This window comes from Lampetra planeri, unplaced genomic scaffold (assembly GCF_965212315.1).
Source record: "Lampetra planeri unplaced genomic scaffold, kcLamPlan1.2.h2 scaffold_383, whole genome shotgun sequence".
NCBI lineage: Eukaryota > Metazoa > Chordata > Hyperoartia > Petromyzontiformes > Petromyzontidae > Lampetra > Lampetra planeri.
In genome coordinates, this window is record NW_027615206.1 from 27,130 (window position 1) to 51,140 (window position 24,011).

A 24,011-nucleotide genomic window follows, 5' to 3' on the forward strand; every position below is an offset into this window, starting at 1 on the left:
ACACTTTGAGAAGAAACTAAACATGATACAGATTTGTGTGTCATATACTTTTTCTATCTTAAAAAATACCTAAAACTGATGTAAATAAACTTTTTAGACTTTCAATTAAAGGCAGATTTGAGGAGTGTCCCTCTTCGGTGCAATGTTAAACCCAGAGATGTGATTCTAGTTTCTTTTTTACATTCCAGGGAACTAATGCAATAACTGAGTGGATGTTTCTCCATATTTCCTGACATGGATGAACAAACCCAAAACAGGTCCCCTCATCCCCCTCCAACCCCCCAGACTAGCAGGGAAACGTCACCGGATCCAAGACCTGTGAAAAGCCCTCTGCTCCATTTAACTGGCGTCTCACTCACCCCCTGACAAGAGTTGCCGGGGAAACCGTTGCCAGGGGAGCGTGGGTGGCAGCAAAGCCTGGATCCCAGCACACACATACATGCATTAGCATACATATTCCATTCCGCTTTGCAACAACTTACTTCGACTGACTTCACAACCTGAGCCCATTGGATGGAGAAACTATCACCAAACAAAAAACAGGATGAAAGTTTTGTGATGTTGCTCAAATATTCCAGTTTGACAGGAAGTTAAAAGAAGTTCAGAGATAAATATGATCAATTTTACACAATTTCATTTAAACAAAATGAAAATGACTGAATGCTTCCGGAACTCCTGGGTCGTCCCCATTTAGTGCCTAATCATAACTTAAGAAGTTCTCTGTCACAGATTAATTACAGAATAGTTACTTATTCTGCTTTGTGTTACAATTGCGCTAATTGTCTTGGGACACTGTGTTGTGAAATCTGTTGGCCAGCTGGACTTAGTGGCTTTCCTGATTGGCTTGGAGAACCAGGGGATGTTGACAGGATGGATCGGAGCCCAGATGAACCATATGGACCAACTCCAGTGAATGATCCACTCAACACACATTACTCACCATGTGTCGTGTGTCCTACTAACATTAAACCCAAACCCGTGCTAACGCCAAGTGAGCAAACTGGCTCTAACAGTGTGTTTGTGTGTTTATACCCACAACTGTCATCTGATACTACGTGCAGAGGTCAACACGTGTTGGCGACAACAGAGCACATGTTGTCATTAGCAGCGGCTAATGTTTCCATCTTCACACCAGCAGCTGAACATTAACAGCTGAACACCCACAATGACGTCTTTTATCCCTCCTCCCGTTTCTTTATCTTCACTTTCATTCACTATACATATATACAATACCACGCGTTTTCTCCCAAACACACCCCCGACACACACTCAATTGCTCCCACGCGCTGTGGCAGCTATTTATACTGCGGGCCTATTATTTCCAGCTGCTCGTGTCATTTTAATCGGAGGGTAGCACCCTGCATCTCTTGACAGGTGATTGATCAGTGCTCTCTCCCTGCAAACATTCGTCAATCTGCTCATAGGAGATGAGTATTCAGTCGATCAGCTGCAGAGGGGTCACAGCCCGGCTGAGTCCCTCCTGCCTCCATCAGTCTCAGATGGAGATGGAGAAATAGAGATTTTCCTCCCATTGTGCAATTCTGTGGAAAATCCCATTTCAAAGGTGAATACTCTCAATATTTTTTTGCCCTCCAGTGAGCACAAGGCAGCTGCAGAGGCAGCTGCAGACACACTGATGAGTGAGCACTAGAGGATGAATGTGTCCATTCATTGGTCAGTTAGCTGCCTTTAATGAGGCATAAAGGAAGGAGGAGTGTTGGAAAGTCACTCATCTTTGTCTTCAAGCCTTTCTTTATGCTCCATCTGCATTTCAGGCTGCAAGGTCCATTGGGACACATTCCTACAGAAATGAAGTATGACAGAGAAACATGTGAAAGAAAAGATACACAAGCATCCGTTCTTAGACTGCACAGCACGTTTTATACAAATTACTGATAGACGGAGAATTTCACTGAGAACTTCATCAACATCATTTGCAAAAATATTCCTAATATGGTCGACCTAGCCGGGCGACACGGAGGTGCAGTGGTTAGCACTGTCTCTTCATAGTGAGAAGGTCCCTGGATGGATCAATGGAGATGGAGACATCAAACTTTAACTTGAATGTTTGACATTTCCTTTAGCCTCAGATGTGCTCTTCGCTCCTGCAGCCATCTGTGAACGACTTGGTCTGTAGGTTCATTTTGTCACTGACATTGTTTTATTGATATCAGTCGGATTATTGCTGTTGATTGCTTTCTAGTTGGAGTATATTGGTTTGTATTGTGATGTATTTTACTTCTTTGGACCCCAGGAAGAAAATTTGGTACCTTTGATAGCAATCAATGGGGATCCAAATAAATAAATAAACAGACCTAGTCTTTTCTAGCTCAAACAGACGTCAGCCAGACGTATTTCTGTTACAAACATTATATATGTTCTTTTATGTCCAGTTACCAACAACTGCTGGATTCATGTGAAACAGATGTTGTTGTAAAACAACCTGTGAATGTTGTCAGCTAATAGACTGTTTCAAAGCTTATGTTACTGTAAAAAGACCAAACATTTCTCCTCCTTCCATCGCCAGGCTTTGTTTTTCTCCTCCTGTTCTCACTCTGCTCTGTTCATTCAGCACTCTCTCTCCATCTCTCGTTGCTGACATGAAGTTTGAAGTTTGACAAGCTCAGTCACTGACTTATAATCTGTCACTACGTTGGAGCGTGACGGCAGCAGAGAGAACGAAGTGAGAGGGAAAGGACGCAAATGGAGGCAGACGAAGGCAAACAGTGAGAACACAGAGGGAAGAAGGAAGAACTGGAGGAGTTGGAGTAATAAAGGAGAGTTTAACCACTCTGACCACCACAGTCTGTTGGACCCACATCCAAGAACACGGGACGCAGTGACTCACCCTCCAAGAATGTTTTACTACACAAAGTCAGAGAGAGAGAGAGCAAACCGATTACTACAGGCTGACCGAGAGAGAGCATGATGGATTTTACAATGGTGTATAAATATGATGTAATAACACTGCTGAGGGACCTCACTCTGGTTGTGTTTCTGAACAGATGAAGAGACACAATGATCTGACAGCTTGTTCCAAATGTCATGACACCACAACCAATAGCACCATAACAAACTGATCAATTGAACAGATCTTCTCCTAAAATCACATAGTCTGTCGCCGTGAACGACTTCACAGCATCCGACAGTGACAATGTAATTTTTACACTTTTGCACTTCCACCCTGCTGATTCCTTGAAGTTTATTTTTCCGTTATGGTTTTCAGTCCATGTAAGCAGCTGAGTTCTTCGCCTATTCTGGCAGATGACATCAATTTTTTGGAATTTGCTGCTTTCGCTGTGTTTGTACAGTACATCACCTTAAAAGTATTGAATTTTTTTTATGAAAATGAAGTAAGAAAAGTTGCGAATAGTATCATTGTGTAGTATGTTGAAAATAACATCTAATGTCAAATATGACAAATTCATATCTCTGCGACAAAATGTAGCCAAACCAACCAGTAACAAAGTAACAGTTAAAATAAAAACTATTAACAGACTTCACCAAAATTACTGGTGACTAAAGCAGCTGTGTGTATTTACGACTGTGTGTGAGTAAGAGGGAGTGCGTGTGAGATGTGTTCCAAAGACACATTATCAGCTGAAGGAACAAGTGGCCATGTAAGGGGAAGAAAAACAAGACTGTTCACGTCTCTCCGCTCCAACACTCTCATTTCAAACTGACAGAGTCAGTGCTCCGTCCATCTGTTTACCATACTCATCCAGCGCAGGGTGACGCGAAGCTGGAGCAAGTCCCAGCCGACCCTGGGTGAGAGGCAGACTCAGCCAATCAGAGCCGACACAGACGTTCACACCGTTGTAAAGGAAATAATCATGATTTTCACCATTTGCGGGGATTCAAATACCATCATCCCATTCACAATTATGTTATTCTTTACACAGAACTACTTGAAACTTGTACAGCTAGTCCTTATTTTCATGTGGCTAAAATAATATATTAATAATCGTAAATAATCACGTGACTCCAGCTAACGTGATAACAGTGTTTAAAGAACTCCAAACCTACCGAGACATTTATAGTCCATGGTAAAAATCAGTTAATGCTGACATGGAAACCCACTGATTTGTGGGAGACCAGGAGGACACACCCACACCCACACAGCACCAGAATCCACAGACAGTGCACAGCGAGAGAGATGAAGTAACACACAGATGAACAAAGAACAGATGTTCAAATGTATCTGCTTTGTCTTAAAGCAATCTTGTGGTCCTTACCTTCTCTGCAGGTCCATTTCCTCCGGTGTGGGGCCATTCTGAACCTGGGGGGTCTGCCTGGGCAATGTGGGACCTGTAGAGGGCGACAGTCCCGCTGTTAAACACATGGACCTTTATGAGCTCTGAAGCAAACACATTCTGAAACACATGAGCTTGCTTCTTCTGCATCCCAAATACAGAATCACAGTTCAATTCAACGATTATGACCGTGGATGCAGAGAACATTAGTATTCACCCTGGTGTGGACTGTGAGCACAGATGGAGCCATGGGGAGATAAAACCTGCTGCCAGGCTGACAGCAGCTCCTGAATACCAACATGCTCAGACGCTTAGAATGCTGTTGTTGGCGATGGCATTTCTCCAGAAGACGAACAAATAGGTTTGGGTACTTCTGAGAACAGAACACTCAAAGAACTGAATCTCTGTGTTCATTCCGTACATGACATATCTTTCTTCCCGTCTGACAGTGAAACAAATTGAACCAGGAGCTGAAGCAGACACTTACAGGAAACTTATTTACACCATAAAGTCATCTTCATTGTCAAGTCTGCAACATATTTAACTCAACATACAACTCCCACATTTAATAAATTCTCTCTTTTTCAGGTAGTTACTAGATTTTTTTTAAGACTGTTTGATGCATATTTATGACTGAGTAGATTTAGTTAACCATGAGATGAAAGTGTGAGTCAGGCAAAAATTTCAGTAATAGTAGAAAACATTTGCTTCTGTATCCCCAAATAGAAGATGAATGTCAAAGTTATAGAAAAACATTGGTTGAAAAGATGTGGGTTGTTTAAATTGAGACTATAGAACATCTCTCTTCATCCCTAACTCCCATTAAAGCTCAAAAAGTACTTTGTGCTGCTCATTGTGATTCCACCCTGTTTGGAAGAAGATGGGATGTGATTTACTTCACAAAAACTTTCTTAAGATGTTAATGTACAGCATTTGTGTCCCCTGCTGTTGTTTTTAAAGTGCTATATAAATAAACCTGACAGGTGAAGAACATGAAGGCAGCTGGTATCTACAGATGTGAACAATGACTGCCGATGCAGTCTCTCGTGTCCATTTTCAGCTACCGGTGGGTGTAACCGTGTTAGCGTCGGCTCCAATAGAGCTTCTGTGCAAACGACAGAGACAAGAGAGAACAGCAGGACAGGGCGGCAGCAAAGCACTAATCAGAAGAATATAGTAATGTTGCACATCAAATTAAACAGCAGCTGGGCTACAATAATATATGTCATTCTGACATGACCCAATCACCAACTAAATGAATTATGAAATATCAAAATCCATGTGGCCCCACCGAATCAACACACTCGCCACATTTCTGCCTCTACCGGTGTGGAACTTCATTCAAAACACACAAACAACCCCTAAAATGAAAGCAGACAGTCCACAGATTCAAAGCATAGCCATCAAAGTTCTCTAACATCAAAGCATCAGCCAGAACAGCCAAAGAACAGCAAAAAGTCAAATCGCTTTGTCGAACTACGGTTGTAGTATTTCTCTACTTTTCTCTTAGTTTTAATTATACTTATTCAAATAGACCTAATGGTTTCACAGATACTCTTTTTTTATTATGGGTATGTAATTTTTGAGCAGAGGCCTGAAAAATTAGGGCTTAAAGGGTTAAAATGACCTCTTGTTGAACCAAACAACTGGGTCATTAACTCACGTGCACGAAACACTACACGTGGCCCAACAAGAGGTGTTGCCCTTTAAATAAAGCCATTAAACACGTATTGTCTCTCACTGTCTGAAACATTCACCCAAAGAGAAAAAGCTCCTCTCTGGTGTCTACGTACATGACGGCAGCGTCGGCCTCCTCTGGCAGCAGACGTAGCACCACAGTCGGTGTGGGGCCCAGTCTGACCCAGGTCTCAGTGAAAATTACCACAGCGCTGCCAGCTCCCCCCAGCAGCCCGGCAGTCCCACTACAATCCTGGGCGCTCGCACACAAAACCAGAGCTGAGCTCGCAATTTCCTGTGACTCAGCTCTGCATGAACTCATGTTCCACTGAGAGGAGATTATGAAAAGATTTCTGAATAAAATATGGAGTCTTCTCTGCCGCTGCAGCCTGGTCAAGTTTCTTTGTCGTCTGTGATCGTGGCGGGTGTGGGCGCTTCCCATTAGGTATAAATGTAAAGGAGGGAAACAAAAAGAGAGGAGGGAGGGATGGAGAGGGAGAGGGAGGGATGGACACAAAAGATGATGAGACAGAAAGATGGAGATTGGCAAAGCAAAAGAAGAGATGAAGAACAAGGAGGAAACAAAGCATGAAAGACAGTGACAGGAGAAAGGAGAGAGAGAGAGAGAGAGAGAGAGAGAGAGAGAGAGATGTGGTGGGACGCCAGCGGATGGGCTGGTCGTAAGGTTTGGACTTCCTGGAAGGGATCTATTATTCATATGTTGGATACAGACAGAAGGACACAATGCTGCTGCTGCTGCTGCACATTACGGTCAGAATGAGTGGACTAATGGATGGAGGGATGACAGAGGAGGGACAGAGGTTATAGCTCAATCGGGTCTATATCACATTCCTATCTAAATTAAATTTCTACAAAAGATCAGTTAAACTGCATTTCATGTCATGTATGTCCACCTCCTCCCATATAATAAAAATAATAAGATCTTTTACTAGCTGATGACGTCCAAAGATTTAATGTCAGAGGTTTCTGGTCTGGTTCTATCACAGAATGAAATCTATGTCGGTTCCAGGAGTCAATTTTTTGGCTGATGATGATATTTTGAGCTCAGTAAAGGACTATGGTTTTTATATAAATGTGGACAAATGCTGCTTTATTTGTATTTGTTATTGTTGTTCAAGATCAGATAAACCACAACAAGGGAATAATAATTGATAGACCACTGTTTGATTCAGCAATTTCCATTTCTGTCCATTTTCTTTCAGTCAGTTCAGTTTGATCGTGAGTTTAAAGCTGGAAACACAAAAAAAATCAGTTGATAATCACAGCCACAGTTCAGATAAAGAGCTGCTTCACCTCAGTGCTTCACCTCTGCCAATATTTTGTGTCACACTTGTGTTGTTTTATTTAGTGGATGACTTAATTAGGAAAAAAACGAATGAACAACCTCTTTAAATACAGGAGAGTGAAGCAGACAGACAGGAGGCTGGAAAAAACAATGTCCGTTGTTTGAGAGCGTGTCAACAGTGAGTGGATGACGGGGGTGGAGGAAGGGGTCATTGTCCATCCATCCTCTGATCATCCACCATCCATCCATCCATCCACCCACACACTATCATCAGTCCATTCCGTCCACCACCCCACTGGTTATAAATGACACTCCCCTCTGATCAAATGATCTGATGGTATCACGAGTCACTCCCATCCAGGAAAATTCCAGTTGTCAGTCAAAGTTAACCTGGCGCCTACATCCAGGTTTATTTCGACAAGCGAGCTGACATCGCTGGATTACAGCATTCCACATACCACATGAACCCAGTGAGGTCATGGCGTCCGCAGGCTGTTGTCGGGTAAAAACGACAGCATCTATAGTTAAACATGGAGCTTTGGTCGTGTGCCTGGGTCAGATCAGTTTACACTGAAGAGGTCACAACTAAAAAAAGGTCAGAAGACAGTTCAGAAGACAGGCAACGAGAAAGTTATTAAGAAATGAATTTGTACTGTGCCTGTCCGCTGGCTTCTCGGCTGCTTTTGCAGCTCCATTGAATTCATCCTGCTGACGACAGTGTTTCAAAGATGGGGGGTAAATGGCTCTTTGAGCTCCATCAATAACCATTATGTTAGGAGACATCTAAAATTGGGCTTCTGGCACAGATTTCATAGTCAGTCTTCGTCCAGTGCACCATCCATTCTTCCGTGTTCATCCGTACCTGAACCCTCTGTGCACCCTCTGCATACTGATTCATCACTTTTAAACTACACTGGCGTCATGTCAGCTTCCTTATGACTTTCAGGAGTATGTTTGACAGGATACAGGGATGTTTTTGTGTGAATTCTTAAACTTTTCTGACAAAAATCCACAAATTCTAAAGCAGAGGAGGCATGTTAGATCAGTGGAGAGTCCAGGAAAAGGAACATTTCATCATAGTTTCATCATCACATACTAACTTCAAAAAGTAGAACTGAAGACAAAAGACAAAACCAACTCAACATCTATGATGGGACCTCGTCTTATTTAAAGAACGTTAATTAACATATTAAAGTGTTGGAATTTGATCCACTACCATGTGTCCTACATTTGAATGATCATTTAGGGTGTCAGGGGAGTCCGGATGTCGAGAACTGCACCAACCTCCACCTCTCTTCTATATAAATACACATGCACACACACATATTTCCGCTCACCTCAATTTGACATTTGACGCCCAGTGAGAACATCTGACACAGGAGATATGATCCTAAATCCTCCAACGGACATCCTGCTAACGTGCACTTATAGATTCAGATCTTCCCAGCAACAAGGGCTCGATTACACACCCCCATTTAAACACAAATGACTCTGAACAGACATCATTGTAAAATCTATAGGTTTGGACTTTGGACTATGGTCACATGACAATGATTCCCACTAGGAACTATTTGAAATAGCTGCTCTTTCAAACTGACGCTGATGCGGGATTGGTCCAGGCTTGGTCACTGACTGTGTTCAATGACTCACACATCGAGCAGATATGTACAGTAGCTCATGTATTTATCCTCATTCTTTGTCTGGTATACTCACCTCTGACAACTATCACACATACAGCTGATACAAGACCAACCAACGAAACGCTTAATGGAATGCGGCCACATGTCATGTGATCAAAGCCTCTGGCAGTAAACACCACTAAATACTAACACATTCATAACCTGAACATACAGCAACAGCAAAGGATTTTAGTATTGGCTTAATAAAACAGAACACTTTCACTTCACCGGAAATGTCTGGTAGAAACACAAATCTGCCACGTATCTGTATGTGCCAGTCGACAGCAGAGGACACTGCAGACGCACAGTAAGATGAACAGACTATAGAATGACAGTGGAGGATGTGATGGAGAGAAGGACAGGAAGTGGACAAATCGGTTCATCAGCTTCAGAAAACACCAGATTATTTTAAACGATGAGCTGCTGCTTGAAAACGATTTGATTTAATTCACGTATTTGATCCATCAGGATTACTATAGTTTGAAGCACAGAGATTTTTTTGCAGGAAATACAAGAACCAACCTCCGTACTGCCTGTGAACGCTCATAGCAGCTGGCACGGCGTCGTTCTGATCTTACAGCATCAGATGACTGATGAGGAGGATCTGCAGAGGGCTCCAGCCTTCAAATGTCCTGACGGGCATTTGTTACATGCAGAATGAAAAGGATATCTATGTCTATGTTAGTTTTGCCGAGCTGTCATAGCGTCAATCTTATAAAGCCGGCACAGAAACTGAATTATTTTATCCTACATAATAACCTACACCCACACCACTGTTTTAATGAACACCACTAAGTTGATAGTTCAGACTTCTGTATGAGTGAAGGTACTATTATTTTTTATATATAGTATACTGTTCTGTGGTCAGTGAATGACAGAAGATCCCAAAAATTCTCCTTCAACAGATGATTTTGTGTCACCACAGGCCCAAAGCCAGATGTTCACAAAGGTCAGAAGCTGGACCGGATCATAAACAAAGAACAAACTAGAAACACACACACTCTCCCCTCTGACAGCTGTTCTTACTCACTCCTGAGGACGATCTGAGCTCGACTGATCTTCTGCTGATCCCGGACAAATCTGTGAACTGTCGCTGCAGAGGGCATCTCTGTGGAGAACTCTGAGGACACTCGCCAGAACTTCATAATTCCCTTCTTTAACACCTCTTACATCGACTTCTTTATTTTCAAGCCTTCTAGTCTTGGTGTTCAGCAGACTGTCCAGCAGTGTCACCATCTAACCAGACAAAACAGGAGTAGGGCAGGGGGGCAGTCCGATGATGGAATGAGCCAAAGACACATGGCAGACTGCTGAGGCGTCCTGTTGACAGTGTGTTGTTCCAAACGCTGTCAATCATATGACCTGCAGAGTCCTTCTGTCCAGGCTGTTTCTAAGGGATGAAGAAGTTCTCTCAGGTTTCAGCTCCTGCTCCTCCTCCCACTGAGGAACACATGGCATACAGATGGCATGAAGCAACAACAGAATAAATGCTGAACTCCAGTTAGCAACACTTTTACGTCAGTGTTGAGACAAACCTCTGCCAGCTGAGGCCGCAGTCTTTGCCGCTATATTACCTTATAAGGAGGTTATAATTTTGCCGGCGTTTGTCTGTCTAGTTAGTCAAATAACTCAAAAAGTTACGATCAGATTTTAATGACTTTTTCAGGAAATGCTGATAATTGACACTTTAACATAAAAACACACATGGTGAATTTTGTCTAATGTATTTCCAAATGGTAAGGCGATGTTTTCTTGGTCAAGCAATCTATTGTCATTGACTAATTTTAGATATTAGATATTCTATTCGTCTCCCAAGAGAAATTCACATTAAGGTTGGTAGATTAATATTTTGCGTAAATCAAAACGTAACAAATATTGGGTTGAAGTCACAACATGGTGGAAATGAGCTGCCTGGCAGTCTTTGGTCTCAGTGTTTTTCTAGTTCATTATCAGGTGTCATGGGTGTAAAGCATCTGCAAAGAACAGCCATGTTACATGTTGTCTGTTTAATACATGAGACACGAACCAAGCACAAGGACAGAACAGACATTCATCTGCACGTCACCCGTTCCCACCGACCGATGGGGGCTCGTCCTCTCACATTCCTCCTGCAGCCTTTTCAACACAGCGTGTTGCAGTGAGCTGCTGGCAGCCGACAAAGGTCAGGCTGGGACAGTGTTGTTTTTCTGACCCTGTATTGGTTGCTGCTGAACTCTTCGTTCTTGTATATGTTTATGTCTCTGTTGTTCACTGTTCCCCCCCCCCCCTCTTTCATCCTCTATGAATGGACAGAAGGTCAGGAGCTCAGTGGAACCTAAACACCACTAAGATCCTCCTGTACATATCCTCCTGCCTTCTATCGCAAAAACAGGACCACAAATAAATAAACACAATCTATCTGAAGCGTGTTGGTACCCTGCTTACCAGAACATGATGCGACTGACCTGGTGCGCATGTGCCAGACCTTTTCCTGCTGAATGTGTACCTCAGATACACGAACAGAACGATTTACAGCAGACTGCCTTATTTAACAGTGCATGGTTTCATATCTGACATGATTGAACAGTTCTGATTCATTCACCTGCTTATGTGCAAGAAAACCGATTTGATCCACCTTCAGTGGATCACTAGCAGCTAAGAGCTTCTTCTCTCCCAGTAACAACTGAAGTTATGAGAAATATCGAAGCAGCTGCAGGTTTAAATGAAATGAGGAGTTTAATAGAGTTGGGGAAGACAGACGACACATGACCTGTGTTGTTAGTGCTTTTCCAGCTTTTTCTAACTCAGCGGGAAGACAGAGGGGAACAGGTGGCCCGAGAGCAAAGGTCATCACCTGCTTTCACATGGTTTTCACATGGCGTTCAGATGTAACATGTCATCAGTGACTGAAAAACACATTGATCATAGTCACACTGACTGATCCCCAGAGGAACGTGCTGTGATTTGACTGTGGCTTTGTCATCGACATCCATATCTGTCAGCACATTTACACCACCCTGTGCTGCTTCTGCACGCCAGTGAAAAACACAGCAGAAATGACAACTGAGCCCTCCAGTCTCTGTCACACACACACACACACATACGCAGGCTCAAGTACACACACTTGCACTCCCTGTACCCTCCTATACTAGAACCAGACATGCACTGGATTTTTATCTGAATGTGCTATGGTGTTAAGGCAAACACATGTCCAATATTGATGTCAGTTTGATTGATGATCTTTTTTTTTTAATTTTCCTGTCTATTTTGTTCCTGCATCGTTAATCAGCATCATGCAAAATGCTTATTTGATTGGCTGGGGCCATACTACAAGACTTTATGCCACTCCAATTGCTTGATCTGACATGCTGACCATCGGAAAAGGCAAGTCTATCATGTCGTCTGGCATAAACAATGAAGTTTAATGAAGCTATTAAATATAGAAACAGCTGTGCTGATCCAGCAGTTTGTCCTGGTCCATTTAACTCTGTCACTGGCTGCGGTTCAGAACCATGTGATTTATGTCGGCATCATTGCCTGGAAGAGGTCAGTGATTCAAGAAACAACGATCACTTATTGCGCTTTTTAAACTGTCAATTATTAGTTACACTGAGATAAACCACATGTAGGTAACAAAGAGCTGAGACTGAGCTGAGGCCCTGGAATCATTATCAGAAATATGAGCTATAAATCCACATGTCAATCTAAAACGATTAACGTGTTATTTAATTTTGATAGCTGATATGTGGCGGGATGTGACACCCACTGAGTGAGTGATGGAGGGGGACCAGAAGACCGCGACGGCCGCAGGCGCCACTGAGAAGCAGCTGTCAGGACAGAAATACAGTAGCTGAGGGTGGAAGACTTACTGCCGCACTGAGAGAGGAAGTATGGAGAAGGGGACAAGGGAAGGGACGGAGGACTGTGAGAAGGAGGTAGTGACAGTAAAAAGGAACTGGGAGGAGCCAAGATATGAGACCGTTGGCTGTGGAGAGAGATGGACTGTGATGTTGACAGTAATCAATGTGTCAACTAAACAAGCTTCAATACTTATAAATGTGTCCTGATGCACTGAGGTCTCTGGAAGTGCTGCTTTCATTCAAATGTTACCTCCACCAAAGAAACTGTTTTGGTGACATGTTTGTCTGCAACTTCACACAAAAAACTACTGATTGCATTTAAAAAAAACAAAATAAAGTAAAAATATACTGTCTGTTAAAAATACTGTGTGTTGGACAAGGAAAAATGAAAGCATGAGACATGATCTGGATCCAGTATTATTAAATACAGTCTTATTTTTGTGTTGTTTCCACACTGTTCAGCTGCAACTTGCTGAGTTACCTCTAGTAAGGAGATTATATTTTCACAAGAGTTTGCAGTGAACAAAACCAGAGTGGAGGCCTGTCCTCTCCAAATGCTGTTGTTTTTTTGTGCAAGTAGTCTGAGCTTTCAGGAGCAGAGGTACCGAGATGCTGCAAGATGTTTGATTTGACTTTTTTTTAATAAACATACCACATTCAGCGGTCTGCTCCATTTGACGTTTAATGACTTTTCAATTACCAGTAATTAGATGAGTGTTTGAGACAAAGTGGGAGCAGGAAATGAGGGGAACAAATCCTGTCTGGTTGTAATAGATTCTGACACACAAACCAACAAACAAAGGAGCCTCCATCATTGGAACTCTTCTCCAGTCATTTCGTCAGATTTTAGTCAACACTTCCCTTACCCTCTCACACATGCACACAGACAAATCTTTGCTGCATTAGCATGGGAAGGTGCATTGCTATGAGGCTAATTACTGGATGGGATTAGAGTGTGACGAGAGGCACGACTTAGAGAGGAGGAGACAGGAGAACAGAGAGGAGAGGATGCGGGGCACGGCAGGTCACGGTGCAGCATCACTGCACAAATACAAGGAAGTTGAAATTAGATCCTCCACTCTGGCTTTGTTGGATTAAAAACAGGATGATAAAAAAGGAGAGGAGGCTTAAACATGGTAGCTCACGCGAACGGTTCTCTTTTGGGGTCAGAATCCGAGCATTAACTCCTTGGTTATGTTTTGCAGTCAGCTGGGGAATCATGCTCAGGCTGTGTTTCTGCCGCAGAGGATGGAGCTCAGATAATGAGTGAATGATTCAGAAAACCAAAGTTGTGGCAAAGATACAGCTGCAGAATATTTGTGGCAGAGCTGAATTCCACTGAATGTGTGTGTCATGTGAGTCATGCAGCACTCCTGATTTGCTCCACATGAACCATCAACCTCTGACCGCAAATCACTCTGCTTATTCAGACAAGGTTTCATACATGATCTATAACTGTCTGATATGAATCATTAATCTTTGGTGCTGGAAACAACTGTGTAATTATTGTGTAACTCCATAATAACCGACAAGGTCACAAGTAACTGGTAACAGCTGCTTTACAACAGATGAACAAACCAGGGCACGTGGTTTCGAAGCAGCTTACCTGCTTCCTGGGAGTTGAGCACTTCCAGCGCGTGCATCATGGCACTAGCAAATACGTTGGCGTCCTCCTTGCTGCCAAAGTTTAGGCCATAGACCTGTCGGGCATCACGCCACTGGTGGAAGGTCTGTGTGGCCTGGTTGTACTTCAGCCCCTTGGGAATGGCACAGTTTATCACTACCTGGAGAGTGAGATGAAGCCCGGTTACTGTGTGATTGTGAATATTACACTATGTAGGAAAATAAGTAATTAACCACTTGTTTGTTATGGTCCAACGCTGTGGAAAACACTTCCTGAAGACATCAGGGTAACCAGCTCTTTAAATATTTTAAGACAAATCTTAAACTGTTTTACTCTTGCTTTTAACTAGAGATAAACCTCAAGTAGATATAGGAGAAAGCATCACTGTGAACAACTAAAACACAATTCATGACACAAATCTGTCCCGCCCTGAAACCGTCACCCTCCTAAACACAAAACTGCTGTGATGTTGTTTAACAGAGGACAGAGAGGACATAGAAACATCTGGAACTTGAAGATGGACCATGTTTAGTTTTGCACACATCAGCCTTGTTAAATTAGCATGAGACGAAGAAGACCGATCGGTTGGTGCATTGCCACTGCCGTCATTTAAAAATGGCGTCTCATTTTTGTGTTGATGGTCACGTTTCTCTCTGTGACCAACACATTTTTTAATCGACAATTTTATTATCGGCTCAGAGCAAGGAAAGTATCAACTATCAGTAAAAAAAAAAAAAAAAGAGTAAATGTCAAGTAATGCTAGAAAAAGTGACAAAATATTGACTTGCCAATCCTGTCCAGTAATGGGAGGCTGCATCCTCCCACTACTGCAGTGAACCTCTGACTCTGCTTAGTTTTAAAGCTGCTTTTTAGGTGTCAACCAAAGTTTTTAGTGTCCACAGGCAAAAAGCACAGGCAAGAAGGAACAGGGCTGTGAGTTATTCCGACAGAAGTGGCTCTCAAACTGGGAGCCTGAGGGGCTGCGCCAAGAGCAGCTTTCCCTCTTTTCACTCCTCAACCCCCCAACACAGAGTGTGAAAAGTTGCTTTAGCCGTTGGCGTCTATATCTGCGTCATAATCTGCAAATGTTGGCACACTGACATGGGGGGATGATATCCGACGCGTTCGCTGTTGATCTGATAAAAAACAAAACACCCCGAAAAAGATTTGTAATGCGGCTTAATCTTCTAATCACTGTGTCATCTCATATGCAGACTAATAAGAGAGTGAGGCCACGTTTATTTTACGAGGCCCCTGCGGTTGGTCAATATTTCATTATACCGCTCTGGGACGAGCCAATAAACACGAACCTGTGCCCAGTCTGATAGTTTATGGTAAAGTCGAGCCGTTCCATGATTTATTTAACCCTGCAAGAAGTTCTCCCTGTGATTATTATAACGTCTCTGGCTTCGGGGGGGTGACTTATTGCTGATGGACAAAGTATTAAACCAGGCGTGAGAAGGAATCGAGGTGGTGTAATAAGATGCTTGTTGGACAAAAAAACAAACATATGAAACGTGGCTCCTAAGAAAGCAGCGACACACAGCTCGGAGGTGGAAGTGTGAAGGAAAACAGAGCCGTTTCCGTCACTGGCGTCCAATTTATTCCCGTTACACAGGAACACTGAAGAATGACTTAATGAGTGAATGTGCCAGAACATATTATATAAGGTAAATTAAATTATTTGAAATAATATTTGAAAAAGACCTTTTCCATTTTCTCATATTTCTGTCATTCTTTGTTCTTTTACTTTTACTGTCTCTTTTCTGTCGCAAAAAGAATAACCTGAACACTACATTTTTTATATTTGGTTATATCAGTTGCCACATGTGACAAATTCGTATTTCACATATTATTGTCTTCTAACATAGATTATATATTCTAATATAATATTTCTATTTCATATCATTTTTATTGGCTGTAGGCCTTATATTTATCTATCTACATGTATTCCTGGAGTTCCTGTTATCAGTTATAAAAACATAGGTTAAACTGCAGCTGATTGGAGTTTGTAGTATTATGTTCATAAATGTCAGTATGCTAGCATGAGCATGCTAGCACTCTAAAAACAAACAACCTCCCAGCTAGTACAAACACTATAGTAATGTGTAATCGCTGTGAACACCTGACTGCTGTCAATGAAAATTCAACAGCACTGTTTTTGGAAACTGTATTTTTCTATTCAGTTTGTGTCCGACAGTGAGATTCAGAACTGAACATATCAGGCACTGACTGAATTTCTTTTATATCAGCTATAACTGTGTTTTAGACTTGAGGACATTCCCCAGCAACCGCGTATCCACTGACCTGATGATCTTGGATCTTTCGGCCAACGACACGGAAGGCGTTATTGCCTTGTGTGGTGGTAGATGTGAACTCTACTGAAGCCTGTGGAACCACCAGCCGGGACCCACTTCTTATTGGCATCGTCATAGACCATTACAGCGGCTCGTGCCTGGCAGATACTCTGTTCACTGCAGGGAGAGAAGACACAGAAAATGTCATTTCCAGGACCTGCAGCCAAACAGTCTGTTCATATGGTCCAACGTGGAGTCAGTCAGGGCTGAAGGAGGGAAGGGATCGGCATTCATTCCTTGACTTCCTCTTTATACTGACATATTGTCAAGTCTGAACAGTATGTTTCCAGGGACCCGTTCCAGAAAGCAGGTTTTGTAAATACCCTGAGTTTGTTAATCCTGAAATGAAGAAAATTGCTCATAAATCAAACCAAACATCTTTCAGGTTTCAATTGTTTTAATTTAGTTTATCAGTAACTCTGAAACAAGGAAAATTCGACCGTTTTCCTCGGTTCCTCAGGATTAACAAATCTTAAACGTGCTTCCTGGAACTGGCCCCAGCTGTTTATGAAAGCGTTCGGTATTCAAAGAGGCTAACCGTGTAGCCTACCTTACCAACGTGGGCTAGCAAAAGCATTTCTGATGAAAGCTCACTTAGCGCAAAGTAAAAGATGTCATAAGCATCCAAAATTGACATTTTGTGGAATGAAAAACAGCCATGGTACTTTTCAAATTTGTGCTTTTGCAGTTCTCACTCACACTCTCACGAACACCACGTGTTTGAGGTTGACAACTGTGCTAGCTCGAATGCTGTACTATCAGATGGAGCTTTGTGACGGTCTAACTTTAGCTATGAGTGCTAGTCTGACTTACTTTCCCCTTCTTTGTAAAAAAAGGCTCCTTATACCCATCTCGTCTGTCAAATTAACGCTGTTGGAAACCACGTAATATCCTATCTGGGACATGTTAACAATGTTACTGCATTATCACATTGCCCAGGTAACTGCTAAGAAAAGTCCTTTGATGTTCTGGATACTCCATGTGTGTATATGGGGAAACGTGGAAAACACGGAGTGGACTGTGTTGATGTGGGTAATTCATGATAGGAATCAAATCCTTTCCATAAAGTGGGAGATGAGGGGTCCAAACAACTCTTTATTTCCTAATATATGATGGTGATGCCCATGTACAGCGTTGACATTATCAACATGTTCTTTGACTGACACTGATTTAAGTCTATGTGTGTGCAGTGTGGACTGGAAACTGGTGCTTTCGCATTGCTGTCATAAAGTTATGTTATGCTAATTTTGCCTTGCATGTTTCAACTGGAAATGTTGAAACTGTTGAACGTTTTGGCCTCTTCTACATGAGATGTGAAGAATGTGTGTAAAGATCTATTTATGTCTCAGTAAATGCACAATCTGCAGCAGACGACTGTGTTTTATGTGTAATGTAACACCCACAGTGTGCTCGTCTAACGATGAGCAGCGTCTCTATGCAAAAGAAGTGACAGACTGCAGGGAGGGAACAATCAATTATTCATGCTATGACTTCTCCTGTGACTGTGAATGCCAGAGAACACATCAGCAGGACAGGTTTTCTGTGTCACTGCAATATCAGCAGATGAGTAGATAAGGAGACGGAGAAGTGTAAAAACTGCAGGTTGAAGTCAGTGAAAGTGCCACAGTGAAAGGGAAGACAGGGACACACCTTCAACAGGGGACACATCTTGTGTTATTTAAACTCACAAATAAAAATGAAAGAAAGATAAGAATTTACTCGTGTCAATGTCAAGCATAAATTTGGTTTACAGCTATGCTAAAAAAAAGCCTCCATTTCTCTCTGGGTTTGTGAGCAGATGGTGGGAAAAGACTGAATCTTCTTCAGCTGTGAAACATGTGTCTCCTGTGTGCACATTCAGACTCCTTCATGTTCTAGACATTGACTCTCAAGACGCAGAAGATCCTCATTTGACCAGATTCTGCTCCGCAGGGACCCTTAAATCTAAAATACCTTGGTAGATTCTGTATCCAAACACATTTTTCACTATTATTTAAACAGAACAGAGGCGCTAAAGACAAAGGATCTAAGGACACAACTTAATCATGGCAACATTTAACTACGAAATCAAAGTAAGACCAGAATTTAATAGTAAGAACAGTATAGCCAGTAATGTGTATCATCGATATTTTATGACATTACCTACATCAGATACTGTTGCTTTCAAACTACAGTAATCATGTTCAGATATCTATCTATACAACGGGGTGGAAGGACACAGAAGAATCTGCAGCTCAGACGAGAATAGAAATGGAAAAAATGGGATATTTTCATCTGCTTCATTAATGTTAATGAGGGTCTGACTTCTAATAGGTTCCTAGCAGCTCCAGGCACTTCGCCCGCCATGATGTCACGTCCTGCCTGGACCAGTGACATGATTCCGGTTGGGTGAGAAAGGTGTCAGTGGATCTTTGATAAAATGATGAGCCATACTTCTTACTGACAAATGTGAAGAAACTGAATAACTGTAAATGTCATTACTCCATATGATAGACGGATAATGACAATGGTTCATTCTACTTCTCATTTGAATCTTTCAGTCGACTTCTCATTTCGATCTTTGTTATAAAACACTGGAGATTACTGAACTTACTCACTGTTTCGTTTCTACAGCTGGAAATGGTGACTAATTTCTCTGTTGATAAACCAATGTTACATAACCAACCGACCGACTTCTTAAAATAGAAACAAACCCAAACCATCTCCCTTCTTCCATCAATCTAACAAACCCCCAGAAATGTTTTGTCAAACAGAAGTTACCATAATAAAATATAACTAGAGAGTTACTGTAGTAAAACTGTAGTAGAGAGTCCATCAAGTGTCACTTTGATTGACTTTCAAAATAAAATAAAAACGGAAAATGGAAAACAGTGGACAGCGGTGATATAGTAGTCCACAATAAACAAAGCATGACCGACAAGAATTTCTACAAAAGTGTGTGAATGCAGCATTCGTTATTTTCTCAGGAGGATCATTGAGGCATTGAGAATTCAGGCTGCAGAAGATTCCAACTTCCTGTTCTTGCCTCTCCATCTTGTTCTACATTGACATTGCATTATGCAATTTGACCTAATTAGGTTCAAGACGCTGACAACAATAAACACTCGCTGTGCTGCGAAAGGCCAACGTCAGCTATTTCTGAGCTGGAGGAGGATGATTAATCCTGTGGAGCTGAAACAAAAAAAACACATGAAAGAAGCCTGCACAGAATGCAGGGTGAGTTCCAGCAGAGAACGTGGACCAGAGAGGAGCACGGACTGATGAACCTCAAAGTTTGTTCCTGAGAAATGCAGCTGTATTGGGCCTGGAGGAAGGAGCATCAGGATGAAGGAGCTCCAGGGAGCTTCCACATCTGCACGCTTCTCCTCGGCAGCTAATCTTTAACTCTCACGGTCTGATGTTGTATACCGCCGGCTCTCTCCAGCCTCCTCCAACCATTCATCGCTCTCTTCCTGCCAAACACCCCCAGCCTCCTTTTCTATCTTATTCGTCAGCTGTTGCTGATGGTGCAGTGCTGCGACATGCTTCCAGCCCATATGGAAGTGATCAGCAGCAGGAAGGAAGGAGCTGCGGAGGCTCTACAGATGATAGAGAGTCCCAGGTTTATCTGCAGGTATCGGGCAAGATCTTCAAGCAGAAAATCACTGACACGTTTTAGAGCCTCAGATTCCTGTTTGAGAAATAAGATACTTTGTCAAGGTGATGATGTTCTGTTGCTGAAACAATGAAGATGAGCAAGAACATAGTCCTTGCAGTGGCGCTATTTCATTCTGTGTTCCCATTGGATGGTTATTAATAACAACTGTAATTAGAATACAGTGAGTTGAATGTGATCATGTTTCATTACATTAATTTCATGATTCATTACCAACAAGAACAAACTCTACAATCCACCATCCCTTTTTTGTGTTCTGCAACATATTGGGACACCCGGGTTCTCATTTTTCTGGTCACCCTGAGTCTCTGATAGCTCATGAATGAGACAGTGGTAAAGTCTGTGGTAAAGTCATGGAGCGACTGCAGCTATAAATACTGAAAAAAAAATAAATGTATTTTTTGGTCAAAAATAGAAATAAATATTTTGACGCGAAGGTTATTTTCTCTCCACCTCACTGAGTGGCTAATGGAGCCATGAGAAAATACCCACCGCTCACCAGTATGAGTCATGTACTCGACCAGATGGCGGGAGGGAGAGAGACCGATGATAGTGGTAAAAAAAACACCTGAGGTGTGACAAAGGAGCCGTCATCACAATGGTTATATATAAATCAGTGATGGAGAGTGTGTGAGTGTGTGTGTGTGTGAGTGTGTGTGTGTGTGTGTGTGAACAAAGGTCAGACTGTGGCCGCCACCTGCAGCCGAATGCTGCTATGATTTACAGGTTCATCCCATTAATCGGTCACAAAGCGCTTCACATCAACTACACATGAAAGCAGTGATGAGTGGCTTCAGCTGCATCCACAGTCCAGAGTCATTACGTTTACTTACTCTGTGTTCAGTAGACTAAAGAAATGTGATACAGATTTGGACAAGCTGCTTTCAGGATATGAGAGTAAAGCTGCTTTTTCAGTGTTTTCTTACTAGGAATATTGTGCTGTCGCTGCTCTTCACTGTTCACTGTTATTGTTTCACTTCCAGAGATATTATTATTCCCACTGGCTGAGAGTTGTACAATAAAATCTAGTTGTGTCTTTATGTCTTTAATTATTTCCCAGCATGTACAGCAGGCCATTAGGGTCATTATGGTGTAAAACATTAGTGCATGGTAATTACCTGGACCATTGAATGTCCCATTCAAGCACCTGGCTGCTTTAATAAGTAGCTGGTCGACCCAGAATCCTCTTGGATTCAATGAGGTGCTCAGACACCATTAGCTCTGTGAAGAAGTAGGTCCCAGTGGAAGGATCCACAGGTGGTGTGTCCTCCCTTGTCCCCTTTAATGACTCTGGCCTTTTCAATGGCATGGTAACCAACTCCTGAAGAGCAGGGTGGGAATCCCCTGAACCAGCCCGCCTGTCCTTTCACTCAATAAAACAGCTCGTTTGGGTTACAAATGGCTGTCAACCCATTCAGAGAGTGCCACTGACTTGTAGATGAGACGGCAGCGGGGGAATGTGACGCTCATTTCAAACCCTTCTTGTCACATGTCAAGATGCTGTTGATTGTTGCGTTCAAATGACAATAATTTAATCTAATCCAGTCTAACCAGAGAGAGACAATAACACTGGTCAGGAGTCAACCTCCTGACCCCATCCAATAATATGTATGTATATGTGTATACTGTTTATCCACACATATACTGGCTAAATTATTTATAATGATGTTATGAGATCCATATGAAGGACATAGTGTTGCACCCACACCTTACATTTTATTCATAATTTGATGCTACTGAGTGCATTTCTTATTTAAATAGTTCATTTTATAGTATTTTATACTTCTATTTAGTCTGTTTTATTGTATTTTTTCACTTTCTGAATCCTGCATGCCCCTGTGTCTATATTCTTGTCAAGCCTCTGGAAAACTGAAATTCTATTGGAGATGAATAAAGAATCCATCTGTCTAAAATATATCTGTTCATAATCAAAATATTCATAATATTCAGACCGGTGCTACCTCAGTTCAAAAGGCAGCAGACAAAATTCAGCAGTGACTTCTCCGTAAAACACATTTTCTGCAGCATCAAGTTCGGTTCACATTGTCTTTCAGTAAAGGTAAAACGATGATGGAAGACAACAATCTGACGCGTACCGACAGCGGCATGATGATGTTGCAGCCTCGCTGTCTTCTACAGGGATACAGAACTCTGTCGCAGTCAGACTATGTTACTGCACTGAAGCAACGTTTCTGAAGAATACAACAACAACACACTAAATAGACAAATGCAGCAAGGTAAACAAGCGGGTGTGCGGACCAAGAAGAGACGATCACAAACAGTTTCATCCGATTTCACAAAAAAAGATGGATAGGACCTAAAAAGGCTGTTGTTTGATTTCGTTTCACATGTTAATACTCACTCTCTTTCACACACACACACACAAACACACATACACAGAGGGTGTTCGCAGTGTGTTAAGTAGCAGCCTGGCAATTTTAACAAGAGTGACCTCACGCATCCATTCAAGCACACACAGGGGTCATATTGACCAGAGAAGACGTCTGGACCAAAGCCAGCACTTCACTGCTCGTATATCGCCATGGAAACTAACAAGTCAACTTTTCAAATGAACCACTGTATACACCGGTTTGAGAATGGAGGTCAAACGTCCTGAAAGGTTCATACAATTTTGGGGAACACTGTTGCTTTGACATAAACTCACATGTGAATGAGACATTTGTCCACTGTAAGAAATGTTGTGACTTTTGTATCAAAGTCTAATTCATCCTGCAGCATTGCAACATTGTGGAAAAAGACACAAACAATGATGTGTAATCATATTTAGCTGCTTCAGGTTGGGACAGAACAGGACGACACAATGACAAGACAGCACCAATGTCCTGAAACACTATGTTTTTGGTTTTTCCACATTTAGTTTAATGAAAATACATCCACACTGACTTGTTTCTGCTATCTATTGGTAATTTATCTCTTTAGTGGTCGATCCAATACAAACATGTATTCGTTCCAGCTCCATGAAATTTCAGAGTACAAGATCTTAATAAGAACATAATCATTAGTTTCCTCTGTAAGAGCAGACAGGAGAGGAGGTACAACTGTTTAATTCTATGCTAACGTATTTTTCAAACCTCAAATACAAACACATCGATTAAAATCATGAGGAGTTTAAAGGGCACAGAGATAAATACTCTAATGATGAAAACGATCAGCGGGTACGTACCGGTAGATGTCCATTTTGGAGGCCAGCACACATCTGTGAGCGACCATGAAGCTGAAGGCTTTGGACTGTGGACCAGAGGACTGGACCTCCATGGCTCCACTTCCTGTTGGACCAAGCCAGCCAGCCCCCACACCTCACCTCCACAAGCCTCAGCTACTTCTCCCCTCTCCTTCCCCACACAACCCACCCCCCTCCTCGCCGTCTCTCAATTCGCTCAATAGTCAAGGTAATCTCTCTGGTTTCTCTAGATGCACAAACCCGCTTTCTTCTTCGTCAAAGCAGTCGGCCCCCCCCGCTCCACCACCAACCACCCCCAGCCTCCCACCTCCTCCTCGGGGCGAAGCCACTGTACCAGGGTGATTCCTCTCTTATTCACACATGCTCTGGCAGCGAGTGAGGAAGCGGGGGAGCCATCCAAACAGCTGCACTGAACACAC

The 24,011-nt window shown here is 42.3% G+C and overlaps 1 protein-coding gene across 1 annotated transcript in view; it reads right to left on the reverse strand.

Moving 5' to 3' along the window:
• Positions 1-23,666, reverse strand: part of LOC144741011 (protein enabled homolog) — a 39,257-nt gene extending 15,591 nt beyond the window's left edge. The window contains 5 exon segments of the mRNA XM_078623706.1: positions 4,236-4,308; positions 14,361-14,538; positions 16,686-16,733; positions 16,735-16,852; positions 23,575-23,666. Coding sequence (XP_078479832.1) covers positions 4,236-4,308; positions 14,361-14,538; positions 16,686-16,733; positions 16,735-16,852; positions 23,575-23,666 — 509 coding nt within the window.
• Between the last annotated feature and the right edge of the window lie 345 nt (positions 23,667-24,011).